This window comes from Typha latifolia, chromosome 5 (assembly GCF_019914945.1).
Source record: "Typha latifolia isolate L0001 chromosome 5, TyphaL0001v2, whole genome shotgun sequence".
Lineage (NCBI taxonomy): Eukaryota > Viridiplantae > Streptophyta > Magnoliopsida > Poales > Typhaceae > Typha > Typha latifolia.
This window is the reverse complement of record NC_133090.1, coordinates 9,955,720-9,971,534: the sequence shown is the minus strand read 5'-3', so window position 1 is coordinate 9,971,534 and position 15,815 is coordinate 9,955,720. Positions and strand designations below refer to the sequence as shown.

General features: G+C 34.7%; 1 protein-coding gene across 2 annotated transcripts; it reads left to right on the top strand.

Annotated features, from left to right (window-relative positions):
- The first annotated feature begins 1,059 nt into the window (after positions 1 to 1,059).
- On the top strand, positions 1,060 to 15,144 carry LOC140789311 (phosphatidylinositol/phosphatidylcholine transfer protein SFH9-like). Of its 2 annotated transcripts, XM_073138968.1 has the most exons (11): positions 1,060 to 1,307; positions 1,418 to 1,446; positions 3,556 to 3,639; positions 3,765 to 3,818; positions 4,330 to 4,407; positions 6,780 to 6,833; positions 8,731 to 8,790; positions 8,868 to 8,963; positions 10,583 to 10,684; positions 10,809 to 10,889; positions 14,468 to 15,144. In XM_073138968.1, the coding sequence occupies exons 1-11, from the start codon at positions 1,253 to 1,255 to the stop codon at positions 14,783 to 14,785; spliced, it is 1,011 nt and encodes a 336-aa protein (XP_072995069.1). In that variant the 5' UTR covers positions 1,060 to 1,252; the 3' UTR covers positions 14,786 to 15,144. The 2 variants fall into 2 exon arrangements, with proteins under 2 accessions (XP_072995069.1, XP_072995070.1); XM_073138969.1 differs by lacking the exon at positions 1,418 to 1,446 and having other exon boundaries at positions 1,169 to 1,307.
- The last annotated feature ends 671 nt before the right edge of the window (positions 15,145 to 15,815 follow it).

The following is a 15,815-nucleotide window of genomic DNA, read 5'->3' as shown; positions in this document are numbered from 1 at the left end:
TGACTTCCTTCTCTACCTGTTTCTATCACCATTTCTTTATTGACATCTAATATATATATATATTTCCATTAACACTGGTTTTGGTTTGTTAACAATGCTTATTGAACGCAAGTCTCATATTTTTTTTTTCTCTTTTGATGATTTGTGCATTTCAAATGCAATACAAACATTAGGCTTAATTTCAGTATCTGAGTTTGAACTATGTAGGAACAAACTTCGGAACACTTGCCCTTAGATTTTGGCATTCTACGTTGTCGAACGCATTCGAATGATTTCTCTTTGTTGATTGCATTATCTATAGGTTCAATAAACCATGAATCTTCACCTTTATATAATTATCTAAGCTAATATGCTGTAATTTGACATCCATTCAATTAGAGTGGATATCAAAACACATTTTTTATTATAATTTGATGAGAAATTTGATAGCTATTAACTAGCGGTGTTTGCTCAAAATTGTAGATAGTTTCATATATGCAGTATTTATATAACTCCAGCAAAGATAACTCTATGTAATCCCTTAAACTGTGTTTATAATGCCATGCTATTGTCGAGAAAATAAAATAATAAATAAGAGTACATAAATGGTATTGGAGTAAACTTTAAAGAACGTGATCATCTGATCACGTCCATACCACTGATACGAATCATGAACGCTAAATCCCATTAAAATATAATACTTTTTATTATGATAAAAAACCATCTACATTTTAGATAATTGTAAATTAACTCCTTTTATTGGGGGTATTTTTTATAAAAATGACAGTCAGGATATTTAATATTTTGATAAAATATATTCTTGTATGCTATGTGAGAAAAAGTTAGAAAGAAAAAGGATATTTTATATAAAACAAATACATGAATTAAATAGAATATACGTAGAAATGATTAGTTTGCAAAAAGAAAAAGAAAAAAAAGAAAAATTACAATACCATTTTCGTCTCAAATAAAGTTTATATTGGATATTTGGATTCAAAAAAGAAAAAAAAAAGAAAAAAAAAAGCGATTTGGGAATCGCTTAGTTTTTCTTATTTTAAACCAATCAACTAACTATTAGTTAACTATTTCCCCCGTCATGTAGTGTCGCCTTAAAAGGAGAGGAGAGGAGAGAAAGAGCGGAGACATCTCGGAAGCCACATCTCTCTCTCCTTCTTCCACCTTTGATCCGCCCGAGAACGCCATATCCAATTCAAATTTCAGCTCAAACCCTAGATCCAGTTCGAACTTCGCTTCCTAATCTGGCCTCGAAAGAATGGGGAACGCCTCCCAGGACGCGATCAAGCAGCTATCCATAATGATGGACCAAGGTCTCCGATCCAGACCCGACGCTAATTTCGCTGAACATTTTTACATTTTGGCATTTTGGTTTTTGATGTTGTTGGGATTCTCCCTTTGTTGTTTGATTTGATTGATGCAGAGGATGACGGGCTGAAGAGCACGTTTCAGGTTTGAATCTTTGTTAACTTCGTAGATCTCGTGGGTTTTGATAGAATTGAGCATTGTCTACCTGTTTTTGGGTTAAGATTTGAATTTTGATGTCATTTTAGTCTTGTAGTACTTGTGGAGAATGTGATCGGATCTTACAGTTCAATTGGTTGCTTTACGGATTTTTCAGTATTGTGATATGATGATGTTAGTATTGGGCAAAATTGAGTTATGAAGAAGTGATCTACGTGGTTATCATGTGCTTTGATGGAAATTGAGCTATTTATTCTTTTTTTTTGTGGATGTTTTTTCAGCTGCTCATCTAGATATTATCATGACAGAGTGCAATGCCTTGTAGTATCCCTTGGGACTTTTCTAAATTTCATGGTTACGTGGGTAGGAACTGTGATTTCTATGAGATTTCACCGATGAATGCTCCTTGATTCTTGTATTAGAGTTGGAATTGAAGATTTCTTATCTCACTAAGATAAAGAGCTTTTAGATTGCATTTGTACCGATGTAGTTTATGACTGTGGTCGTAAAGGTACCCTATTTATTGATGATGGGATGGAAAAGAATTTTGTGAATTCCATTGCTTCCACAGTTTGCTATTCCTGCCAGTTAGGAGTCCAGTTCAGTTCTTCTCCACCTTAATGTTTTTTATTTATTTATTATTTATTATTTTTTATGAATTCTCATAGTTGGTTCTCTATTCTATGTCTTAGAGTTAATGGCTCTTCCTTTATATGGAAATGTAGAGGAGCTTCAAAGATGGTCTAGCAATTCTCTCTCTTTGCTGTCTACTACTTTAACTTTAATAAAATGTGTATTTGCCTTAATTTATGTCAATAGAGTCCAATCTAAGTTGACATGGCTACAAAGAGAGGTGGATTATTTTTTATCTTTACTTTCCAAGGATACATGAATAGGTGCAATATATGACTTGTGATATCTGTTTCTGCCCATATTGGTCATGCTTTTTAGGTTTAATTAACATTTGTAACAACATGCATCCATTTACTTTTAGGTTTTAATTTTTCACATAAACATGTCAGATCAAAATGTAAAGTTCCATCTATAGCTTTCTATAACAGAATGGAGAAAGTTTAGCCTTTTCCAACTTCTTGTTGATCTTGGATTTATCTCTTAGAGTAGTTCTGCAGCATGCCAGATTCATCAGAGACAGTGGTCATTCCAGATCTTGTTAGTGTTCCAACAATTGTGGACATGGTTGCAGAACATATTTACTTTTGCACTTTGTTTGTTTACAAAATGTCAAGATTCAAGAAAATTTCTATTGTTTGTTGTGTCTATAAACTAGCAAACATTATGGAGACGAGTGTAAAGCACAAGTACAAGAAGGATCAGTTGTAATGCATATTTTTGAATCGAATGTCTTCTGATGATGTAGATGAGTGCAGTTATTCTTGAAGAACTCAAACTTGACTTTACTGCTCTATTGTAGCTTGTCTATTTACTACCTTACTAGGCTATCAAGCTCAAGCTCTCATTTTAAAATTTTCCCATTGCAACTTGGAACTGCTCATCCTTCAAAGAAAGTTGAAGCCCTGTTTGAGATTACAAAAATCAGTTCAAGCTTGTCAGCTTGTTGAAATGGGGAGCGGGAAACTTCTTCTTTTACAGCTCTAATGGATTCACATTCTTACTGGACTTCTCTAATATGGTGACAGACATCTCAGATTATTACAAGGATGATCCCAAATAAAGTTAAAGAATCTTACTAGCATGTAACATTTGATTATTAAGACAATGAGATAATGAGTCACTTATTCAGGCTTTTCTAATGAATATCCCATCTGTGTTTCTTGAATGACCACAAAAGAAAGGGACAAAGGAATATTTAAAGATCTTTTACTGATTTCACTTGTTATTAAGTTAAGGATTTGCGATGATTTTATTTATGTCATGATACTGAATATATAAGCCTTTTCCTTGCACTAGCAGTCTTTACATGTGCCAGTATTATGATCGGCACACCTTGTTCTATTTTGTCTTTTAAAAATTTCTATGGTTGCACTAGCAGTCCTTTTCTCATGCAGTTGAAACTTTAATCTTTGTGACTGTAGAATTGAAAAACACAGTTCCTTATTGCTACCCTTTCATTTGCAGAATATGCACCAGGGTTATCCAACAGAAACATTGGTCCGCTTCCTTAAGGGTAGAGAATGGAATGTCGCTAAAGCTCATAAAATGGTGATCCTACATATTTGCTAGTTATAATAGGATCCTTCATTCATAATAGAATAACCTATATAATCGATACTGTTATGACTTGATGTTAACTTTTACTAATAACATTATTCTCATTTTTGCCGCAGCTGGTGGACTGTTTGAATTGGAGGATACAAAATGAAATTGAAAATATATTGGCAGTGAGTATTCTTTTCCACTACATGATATATGTTATCCTTGATTTTTTTAATGGACTAATAGAGCACTTTGACACTTCGGAATTCTGTTTTTCATAAAAGATATAATGCTATTTTTTTTTTTAAATTTTAGGAGGGAAGGTTTATTATCTTTCCTGCTTTGCAATTATCATTTTACTGTTCTTATTTAGCAGGTCTAAATGTCCAATATGACTGGACTGGCCCTATCCATTTTCATTAGTATTTATTGCTAATGAAAATTCTTTAAACATTATTATTAATGAATAAAGTTTCTGCATCAAGTGAAGAAATAGAAATAGCCAAATTGTATGATAAAGAGAGAATTTATTTAACTTTCATCATTTCATGCTATCTAGAGCTATGATATACAGGATCTTAAATCACCCCAACCTGCGTGTCACTTTTAAGGCTAGTTAATCTTAATTGGCTTAATAAATAACAATATGATGACCTTGAGTATCTTTTTTTTAATGTGATCCTGTTGTCAATGCAGAAACCTATAATACCAGAAGATTTATATAGAGCAGTACGTGACACACAACTTATTGGATTATCAGGATACTCAAAGGAGGTAGAACTAAATATTTAATACTTAAATTTTTCTATTTTTTAGATACTATATTAATATGTATAAACTATTTACTGGTTGAATAGCCTGCAATTTTTTCCATTCATAAGTAACTTGTGTCAGAATTTTTCATGCACATACAGTGTCTATGCTAATCATTATGACTACGATGGTACTTCTTGCTGTTTGGTATTATAGCATATTTTCGCCAATTTTAACAAATGTATCCATTATTTCAGGGAATTACCATTCTCATTATTGGTGCATAAGGTGGTCCTAAAGAGAATAGTTGGGTGAAAAACACATATTTCTCCATTTTCGTGAAGTATTCCTTTTCTGTAGAAAGATAGGAAAATGAAATCAATAAATATTAAGATAATCATTCTCTTTATACCTTTATGATTACATGTCAATAAAGCATCTGCCTATAGAATGTGCTAACAAACTTTGATCATAAGGACAGGAAACATGAAGACTTATTTAACTAAGATACATCTCATCTTTTTTAAACTATTGGATTTTAGAGAAATAGGACAGGAAACTTAGGTCATTTCAATTGGGTCATTCAAGTCTGTCTACACGAAGGGGACCAGCAGTCCGAGGTGCCCAACAGGGCACTGCTTTGCGTCTGGTTGTTACTGGGCTTCACATTTACCACTTCCAAGTGAGTCTAGCTTATTTTAGTAGGAATCTTGTAATTAGCGGGGAATTTGTTTTTCCTCCTTAAAACTTCCTAAAAAATTTCTTGTTATAAGTTATAGTTTGAGTATTGTGGGTAGTTTGACTATGCTAACCCAAATCTTTCTTGAGCACCACTGTATCAGTTGGTTGGATAATTTCTGTTAAGTTAGATGTTATTCACTTGAGTTGCTGGTAGTTCATATGGTTGGTATGAGCATATTTTCATCTTCCTCTGCATTACAGTTCTTCGCATTGTAAAGCTATTAAATTAATTAAAACTCAAAGCTCGAAATATATTATACCTAAATCGCACTAGCAGTGGATATCATTTTCAAACAAATGGCACATAATGTCCAAATAAACTAGATATGGTTGAAAGATTTAATGTGAAACGGCTCATAATATTTTGTTGAGTTAAGCAAACAAAGCAGACTATATGAAGGTTTTTCAGCATTAACCTCTAAAGTATCTTTCTTACAGTTCATACTTTTTAATTTATACACCCTTTTAATAAGATCAGGTCGAACTTTGAAAAAGTTCAGTTCAGTGTGCTATATACAAGATTCCACGGATCGATAAATCCAAAAAGTGAGTATTTCCTAGATATGGTTTTAAATATCAAAATTAGATTGACTTGGTAAATGCCTGTTTCTGTGCGTGTCTCTAATATTCGGAATGTTAGGGATGTTTAGTAAGGTAATTTTATTCTTCTTTGGAAAAGAATCATATAACAATGAGGATATTGTTTCACAGTTGTGTAACTTCAGCCTGTGACCTTCTTAGATTCTTCCCTTTTGTAGCCTCAGACAAAGTATTATGACCAAGACTTACTACTAAATAATGCTATTGCTGACACCGACAGAGCCACATATAGCCAGTGTGGACCATATAACCCTCCCCCTCTTGACTTCAGAAATTTTAGCGGATTGTAGATGGAGCCTCCTCCATTTTGTAGCCACAGATGAAGTATTATGACCTAGACTTACTACTAGAATGCTCTATTGTTGACACTGGCAGAACACATATAGCTAGTGGGGACCATATAACCCTTCTCTTCTCAACTTCAGAAATTTTAGCAGATTTTAGATGGAGCCTCAGTTTTCGCATATAGTTTATTATTTAATTAATAGATCCTACTACCCCCCCTTTGTTGTTGATTATAGAATAACTAGTTCTCCTGATATTAGTTTGTTTCTTTCTCCTTCAATGCTTGCATATTATCTTCAGATTCTTCACTACAAAGAAAATTTCTGGATTTTTTCAAAGATGTTATGTTTCTCTATCTTATGATATGCCCTTCAAATTCACTATATGTTTCATTGTTTCTGCATTGAGTTCCTTTTCTATTTGAGAGGCAATCTATAATTTAGTAAGCGTTCTTGTCTGAATTTATGTTGATATATATTATTAGGAACAATAACTGTATCAACTGTGGGATCTGTGCCTATAGTAGTTACCTGACTTGATATCAGTATATTGAGGGTATCAAATCCTGCCTATCCAATGTCATGGCAACTTTTGCTGATCTGTATTAGCGTGTCCAATATGGGCCTATTTGGCTACAGAGTCATTCTGATTCATGCTAAGAGCTCGGCAGCAGTGTGTCTGAAATAAGACAATGCTTAGTAGAAAAAAGAACAAAGTCAAGAAAAGTTGCTTTTATGACTTTGTTATGTTCTTTTTGTCTCCAACAGGGAATTCCTGTTTTTGCAATTGGTGTTGGACTCAGTACATATGACAAAGCATCAGTAAGTGCCACTATGGTTTTACATTCTTTGAATATTCAGATTATTTACCAGCTATAAGATATTTGGTGAAATATAGAAATTTATCATTTAAGTGCAAGCAAATGATTTGGAATGTTTTTTTCAGCTTTTGAGTAGTTTGTATTGAGCAGGAGTGCACTAGTTCTACAGCTTCCATCCATTCGACTATTCGATATTATTTTCTCTTCTAGTAACATGTAAAATAGTGCCTCTTAGGCAGTATGTCACTATATTGAGTAACTAGTTGATGCCCTCAATTTTTTAAGTTTGAGCTGTGTGTTCTTGTAGCATTTTGGGCATACCTTGTTTCCAAGAACTGTTTGTGTGAACAAAATTTTTCATCTAAATGATTGATATATTCTAAGTCAATTGTTTGGTGAATGCTCTTTTCAATGGTAGAATCAATATGATTATCTCTTTCGCTTCTTCATAGCTTATGGATACTTGTCTTGTTTTAATTCTTTTTGAAAAGATTGCAACAACTAAGGTAAATAAAGATGGTTTCTACAAGAAAAAGGAAATTTCTTATTTTGGACCTCAATTTACTTTAACAGATAAATTTATCAGCATAATGGGAATTCATGGAGCTAATTACTTAACATGTAATAGGAAATACGGAAAGAGTATGAATTTACGAGAGAAATGAAGTATCACACAAACGCACACACACTCTCTCTCTCTTATTGTTGTTCTGCAACAGTAAGAAAGGGGGGAGTTAAAAGAGTGAGAGAAAAAGAGAAAGATTCGAGAAATGAAAAAAACAAAAGAGAAATAACTCACCCGAGTTCACTAGAGTGCAAAGTAGTCGGTGAAGTTTGCCAGATGAGCTTGATGTAGCACGAGGGATTAGAGGAGCATGTGTGTGAGTAAAAGATGAAAATTTGAAAAAAATATAATTGGGGACATCAATTACTGATATCCCTCTAGGTCAATCGATTTCAGATCTAATAACTCACTAGCTAAAATAAAAACTTAAGCTATTAGAAAATGATAATTTTATATTTTACAGTTTGGCAATCCCCTCATTTTGAGTTTAAGACATTTTAATGGGTCCAAGAAATGGACTTGAATTAAATGGGTGGAGATTTTATATTTTAGATAACATATATGCCTAATAGGATTTGAACCTAAGACCTGGCTCTTGATACTATGCTAACTCATTAGTTAATCTAAAAGCTTAAACTGCTAGAGAATAATAGTTTTCATAGTTTGTATTCTAACAAGATCTGACCTAAATCCTTTAAAAAGAACTATTTTGGCCAACTTTGACCAATATGACCGATCCCGATCTAGCTGGGATGGCCAAAACTAGCTAATACTAGACTGAAACTAATCAGTAGACTTGAAAAGGTTAAGTGGCCAATCCCAATCCATTTCGGCTGATCCGTATCAGGATCGGCCGAAAGTGAGATCCACCATGATTATAAGAATCCATATCTTACATGAATATATCGAACTCCAAAAGAAGTGTTTCCTCAGTTATTTTCCATTTTTCTAGAAAAAAATGATTTTTATTTAGGTCTTTGAACTTTAATGCTGTGATTATAGAGCATAGTTGGCATAATTTTATATTGTTGAAAACTTATCTTATTTGATTGGAATCTAAAAAATGTAAGTGAAGCATACGCATGCTGCGTGTACACTTGTATATTGTATCAAGAACCATAAGTTAAAATCCTTCTGTTTCTCAATCATAGAGTTAGAATTTAAAGATAAAAATCATCATTCTTTAACAACTTAAGCTTTAATTTATTTCGTGATAACTAATTTGCATATAGCAATCCTATTTTCCAGCTGAAAAGAAGTTGACAATTTTAATAAACAGCTGTTATGATGCCCTATATCTTCCTGCTTTACTAACTTCATTTTACTTGCTTAGGTCCACTACTATATTCAATCACACATTCAGATTAATGAGTACCGTGATCGTGTAATTCTGGTAAGTAACAATCAACACATTAGGGTGATTTAAGCTTCTGCACCTTCTTTCTTATAAACTTGCATGTCCTTTTCTAGCCTGCTGCGACAAAGAAATATGGGCGATATATAGGCACCTGCCTGAAAGTCTTGGACATGTCTGGTCTAAAGCTTTCTGCAATGAGCCAAATAAAGGTATGTTGTTGATAATGGTAAAGCAATTTATTTTCTGTTTTCCAGTTTTTTGTAGGAAGCCAATGGTACTTCAGATAAGTTCCTGTTGTTGGGATCAAAAGTGCAAATTGTCCATTTTTAATTTACATGTTTTTTTATATTACAATCCTAAAGTTGAAAATTGCTTTGACATAAATGACAGTCCTGTCAGTCCCCCAGTTAGTAGAAGTGAATAACTATGTCATTCTCTATCACTTTATTGTGCTTATAGCTATTGATGGAACAACAATAAAAGTACGAGAAGCCTGTGTCCTGATAAACTGCAGGGATCCTTTCCCTCCATTCAACTTGATCCTGAGAATACCCCTAGTCTACCTGGGGCATATGGTTATCAGAAAGTACTTTTAGTCTTCGTTTTCCTCCTGTGGTACCTTTTACTTGAAGGGAATGACTTCTCCTTCATGGCATGGTATGCAATCTCTATTTGGGATGTTCAAACCTTCTTAATGGTAAGATGTTTTGAACTATGGAGATGTTCAGAGCCAGAGGTGACTGCATCGAAGCTTGCCATAAATGTGGCATGCCTATCAACAGATCTTATAGCATTGCATTTCATGCCTCAATATTGATCCACAATGGTGGACTGCTTCTAGGAGATGTCAAGAGGGGTCCCTACAATGCCCCATGCTGGCCAGCATGATAATTCATCGACAACATCATACATTAAAGAGAGGAGCATTTTACTAAAATAGTTGCCTTGAGAAAGAGGCGATGGTTGAAACTGTTCTGCAAAGTAGGAAAAAGGGAAATGATAGCATTTAATGGTAACAAAAAGCATTGCATTAAGTAGAGCTGAATGGAATAGAAGGATCCATATACACCAAATATGGATTTGCAAAGTAGTAAAAACAGAACTAGTGGCTTATTGTTATAACTATTAAATGTTACATTATCGTCTTCTATCTCTAGATAATATTGCAAAAGACCTATATTGTTAAAAATATAGCAATACTGAAGTTGAAACATGATGTTTAAAACATAATCTGATTGAACACATCATTATTGACAATAATTCAATAATGAAAAAAAATCAAAACTAGTGGAAATTTTCATGCTGGTTTCCTATCTGTGCTGGATTAGTTGGGTCATTCACATAAAAAAACCTTATAATTTTTAAATAGCAAAAATAGGCCCATGTGTGCATATCTTATGTAAATTGTGCGCATTTCATTATAAAAAAAAATGTATTTACTATAAAAAATGAAATATTTAGTTTCAACAGCCAAATCTTGTAATTACTAAAACTCAAAGGCTTTTTTCTGCAAATAGTCCAGATTAGTTACTTTTTAAATCAAGTATGTCTTTGTTAGGCCTTTCTGACTTATATGACATGTCAATGAATGACACACATGCTATTTGTAGCTTTCTAACTACCTACGAGTCATGATTCAGCTGGTGCTCTTTTTTCTCCTTATTTCCCATTACTTGTGGTTCATTTACTTTCAGTTCAAACATGCTTCATTCTTTTGTTGGTTCAGGATTAAAGTTCGTAATCAGCTAATCTATAGTTTTGCTCTATGTAAAACCATGTTGCTAGTGCAGAAATCATAACTTTTATTTTCTATGCCTATCTTTTGCAGTTACTGACTGCAATATCTACAGTTGATGACCTGAATTATCCAGAGAAGACAGACATATATTACATTGTTAATGCCCCATACATATTTTCTGCGTGTTGGAAGGTAACAACGTATTCTAGTTTCACTTTGCATGGCTTCTTTTGTCATAATAAAGGTAATTCATACTCTCTAGCTGTAGATCTTTTTTTTTCCTTGGACTGATAGTGTTCTCCAATTGGTTGGCCAGGTTGTGAAGCCTCTTTTGCAAGAAAGGACAAGAAGGAAAGTGCAAGTCTTGCAAGGCTGTGGTAGAGATGAGTTGTTGAAGGTAACTTTCTGAGTTTTTCTGATATTGAGGACATTGTGGATTTGAATTTGGCTTAATGATATCTAAACTTTAAATAGAAGAAAACATGGATAAGGATAAGCAAGGTGAGATCTCCTCCAAGCATTCAAAGGATAAAAAGTACCCAAAATTTCCCTTCCACATACTAAAAAGAGGGAAAATACAAAAACCCGTGCTGCATGGAAAAAATCGAAGCATATGAATATTAAAGAACAGAAATAAATTCAAAAGAAGAGAGACATATAAATAAGGTGATTGCTTTCCTTGGATTGAATCTTCAAACTCTCAACTACCTTTATTACCCATTGTGTTCCCATTAAGCAGTGGTTTTTAGTCATGCGCTACCCTTTTTAGTTACTCCCAAGTAAATAAAAGGCAATTTCTTCATGGCTCTTCATCCCCCTGAACTATGAGCCAAATATCATATATATACCCCTGAAATACAAAAGAGTACAATCTATCCCCTGAAATATGTAAAACACCATCTCTGCAAGTTATGCTTTCAACAGTATAAAGGGCAAATTGTACTTTTACCCTTCAAAAGTGCAATGAGATATCAGATTATAGTGTATGGGGTGAAAGTGTAATTTAGTATTTCTTCTTTTGAATGTTCCAGCATTAGTTTAACTGAACAGAATGTATTATATAGAATAACCACACTCTTACCATAAGCTGTCCCCAAGTAGAAGGATCAAATACGAATTGCTCCAGGAATTGGCTATAATGTTATATAACTCCTTTTATCTTTTAAGAGCAGGGTGGGTGTTTTTTAGCTATATACTACACAATGACCTATATGTGTAGAGCTGAGAGTTGACCTAAAAGATTCTACAGAAAGATGAACTCTTTCCTGCATCAAATGTACTAAGGGCATCAGTGTCAAACAGAACCACGATATTCTAGGTGTCTATGCCTAAAACTGCACGTATAGTGAAAAAGTGATGCTTCTTTTACTTGTCAATCAAGCACATCCAATTAAGAAATGCTAACTTTTTTGTGGTTGGTTTTTTAATTTCCGTAGGCTACTAATTTTTCCACTAGTTGTCTAGATGACCTATTACAATTAAGGGTGGCAATTGGATCGGGTTAGTCGGGTTCCGATCGGGTTAAGATAGTATAAATACGAATACGACTTGTTTATTAAACATGCCAAATTTTCTAAATGCAAACATGACCCGTTTATTAAATGGGTAACACGACACGACCCATTTAATAAACAAATTATATTTTTTATACAAGACATTTAACCCATTTACACAACACACGACACGATTAATCTGTTTACACTTCACACATGACAAGATTAACCTCTTCACACGCATGATTAATCACCCATTAGCACAACACAAATCACCCATTAACACCTCACCGGTTTACAAGATTACTAACCAAACTAACAAAAAAATCACACAATTACACAAATCCAAATCCAACAAATTTACAATATTATGGCAATATTTAGTAAAAAAAAATTCAATTAGCTCGGCATCCGGTGATGGAGGCATTGGCGAAGCGGCGGCAAGGCTCCAGGAGCGGACCTCCACGGCGATGGAGTCCCAACTCTAGCTCCCGTATTGGCGAGCTTGGGATCTGCTGAGGAAGACGAGGCGGTCGGAGACAGAGATGGAGACTGAGAGGCAGGGAGGGCTGGGATGATGCCGGAGAGGAGGTTGCTCCTCTAGTCCTCTAGATCTCCAGATCTGCTAAGGAAGACGAGGCAAGGAAGGATCCAGTTCGTGCGGCTAGAGAGGAGGTCGGAGGAGAGTGAAAAGTAGCAGAGGGAGGAGGGGAGGGCGGGGATGTCGCCGGAGAGGAGGATTTTTTTTTTTTTATGAACTGCCGAAGAGGATTGTGAAAGATAGCGAAGAGGAGGGAAGAGGGGAGTGAGAGGGAGGAGAGGAGAGCGGGTATGTCGCCGAAGAGGAGAGTGAGGTAGTGTTGGGGAGGGGCTGTCGGTTGTGGAGTGAGAGGTAGACAATGGAGGGGAAAGGACAAGGGTTGATTGCGATTTGGTGGAGGCGGCTGGGTGAGATGGTGACAGTGTGAGATAGGGTAAGGTAGGTTAGAAATTTTGTTTATATATATTAGTGGGTTGTGGGTTGGTGGGTTGACTCGACCTAACCCGTTACTTAAACGGGTTGAAATGGGTTACTGGTATAAATCCGAAGACGACTCGATTATTAATCGGGTTAGGCGGGTTGAACTGTTTACGACCCGAACCCGATTAGACTAATATCAAACCCGATTAAGAGCTAGGTTATTGTATTGGGTTATCGGGTTGAGTCAATATTTGTCACCCCTAGCTACAACCGTCTTTTCTCTGTGCTTTAAATGAATTATAAAAAGATTGAAACTAGGCACACTGACATTATTGTGGATATGATATCGGAAAGAAAATAATAACAAATGAATGGAATTCTGTATTTAGGAAGCCAATGAACGTATTTGCACCAACAAAGATAACCTTTATTCTTTTTCAACTATTATAAATGAGAAAAAATTTAATGTTCCATGGAGAAAACCTTTTTGTTGGTTACTTTTTCAGCCAGTCATACTAATGATGTACATTCTTCACCTGTTTAGGAAAATATATGCTTTAAGATCAAGTTTAATAGTAATATTCTGTTTGCATACGTGAGGCTCCATCTGGTCTGGGACAATCAAGACATACATAGTCTTAAGTTTCTCATTGACATCCTGTTTCCAGACATTTGTTTACTTCTATTCTTAAATTATAGGCAATTTTCTGTCCAGTCTTACCATCTGTTAACTGCTTAATTTATTAAAGGTTAAAATGTCTCTCAAGAAATTTCGATCTTTTTTGCAGTAAATGTTGTTTTCTAGATTAAGTGAGTTATTAATTAAATATTTAAATTTAGCACTGGGCGCAATCAAGTTAGTTGTGCCCAGGGAGGTCCCTACTATATATTGATATTGTCATATTCGGCAAAGTGGCATCAATTTGTTGGAAGCTATATACTTATTGCTCAGGTACTCACTGTGCTGCAAGTAAAACACCCTAAATTTACCTTGATTTTATATCTTTTTGTTCAGTCCACATAGCAAAACTGCAAATAAGGTGCACAATTTCAAATCAACAGAAACAATCTGAATGTTGGAACAGAAAACTGAAAACCATACTTGGAAACTTTTTATTGCATCTAATAGTTACCAGTAAGATGTTGCATGTGGCATGCGCAAGCAATCTAGTACTGATGTAAGTCTTGAAGTGCTTTACTTTAGGTTTCCACTTATCTCAGCTGCCCATAGTTCGTATATGGTTGCCTTGTCATGTTAGGAACTTAGGATGTGAATATTGTTTAAGCTTCACCATAATGCTAATCATCTGGTGTAGCCTGGTGTAATATTTAGTTCTCTTGTGTGGAGATGTGAAGTCAAACCATAAAGATCTTTCATATAATTTTACTTATTTTGTCTGACCATGACATGCTGTACCTCCTCAAGGATGGTGACTTTTTAATTAGTTATCCTCTTTATGTTTCATCCTTACTGTCTTCTATATCTTGCATCATAATAGATATGTTGGTTGCCATATATAGATTATGGACTATTCATCCCTTCCCCATTTCTGCAAAAAAGAGGGTTCGGGTTCGTCTCGGCATTCATCTAATGGAGCTGCTGATTGCTTCTCCTTTGACCACCCTTTCCACCAACAACTATACAACTACATCAAGCAGCAAGCATCAAGCCAAGATTTCATTGTACCCCTGAAACAAGGATCCTTCCATGTCGATGTGCCTGAACCAGACCCAGAGGACAGGATGATTGTTAAGACCATAGAGTCCGAGTTCCACAAGATTGGGGACAGCAACGGGCTAACCCACTCCATTAACGGCCTTAAGATTGATAGAGCATGAGAAGCAGTTGATTAGGAGATATCTGAAACTGCAGCAATGATAGTTTTGGATTTGCTGAGGCGATTAAATATGCCATGAATCAGTTACTTTCTTTGTTGTTGATTTGACCCCCAAAGATATTTGGGGTATAGCAGCAAGTGATTACAATTCCTCAAAGCAAGCTGAATTGGAAATACTTGAAGAGGGCAATAGAGGCCTGTAAAAGCCAACAGTTGTGGGGAATTTTGAAATTAGTGTATCTTATATGATATTAGTAAAGCTTTTAGAAGTCCTGTACCTCCATATGCAAATTGAAGTATACCGTGTACTCATGAACTACTCCTCTTTCTGATGAAATGAATAAAAATATTCAGATGTCATAGAGGGTAGTACTAGTTGAATTTTTTTCTCTCTGACCTGAACATTTAATTCTAACTTATCTCAATGTCTTCTACTACTACTTGCATGGCTACTGCAAGACCTTTGCATCTGCCTCTCTCCAAACTCTCTTTCTTCTATATATTTATGGAGTTTTGGGTTTGATTTACAAGATTTGTAGTAAAAATCTGAGTTTTTTAATTGGTAGAAATAAGCTCCTCATTATTGAAATACAATTTTAGGTCTTTTTTTACTAATTTAGCTCTAACAAATTAAAAAAAATTACAGCATCCTAAAATAACATAACTAATACCCACAAAATTATCTCATTACCTTATTTACTAATTTAGGCCTAACATACTAAAAAAAGACTTTTGTATCCTCGTGATTTCTCAGATACCTACTCCATTCCATTTTTTGTCTTCTTCCTTCTTTTATCTTTCTCCTCTCATTCTTTTGTCATTTTTCTTCATCTTCTATTTTCACCAGTAACAATTCAATTACTCTTTATCATCTAAAATAGTTTCATTCGGCAATTCTAGATAGTTTATTCATTCAACATTTCTCTTATCTTGTTCACTATACATCTTCCTCGTCTTATTCATTGTGATTAAAGTATTCTCGAAGACAATCTAGAGATCACATGCAATATAAGTACATAGATTCTAAATGT

Excerpts from the sequence above, each read along its gene's own strand:
- LOC140789311 (XM_073138968.1), top strand. The coding sequence starts at position 1,253 with ATGGGGAACGCCTCCCAGGACGCGATCAAGCAGCTATCCATAATGATG. Across the intron at positions 1,308-1,417 it reads ATCCATAATGATGGACCAAG|AGGATGACGGGCTGAAGAGC; the intron begins GTCTCCGATCCA and ends TGATTGATGCAG. Across the intron at positions 8,791-8,867 it reads ACCGTGATCGTGTAATTCTG|CCTGCTGCGACAAAGAAATA; the intron begins GTAAGTAACAAT and ends GTCCTTTTCTAG.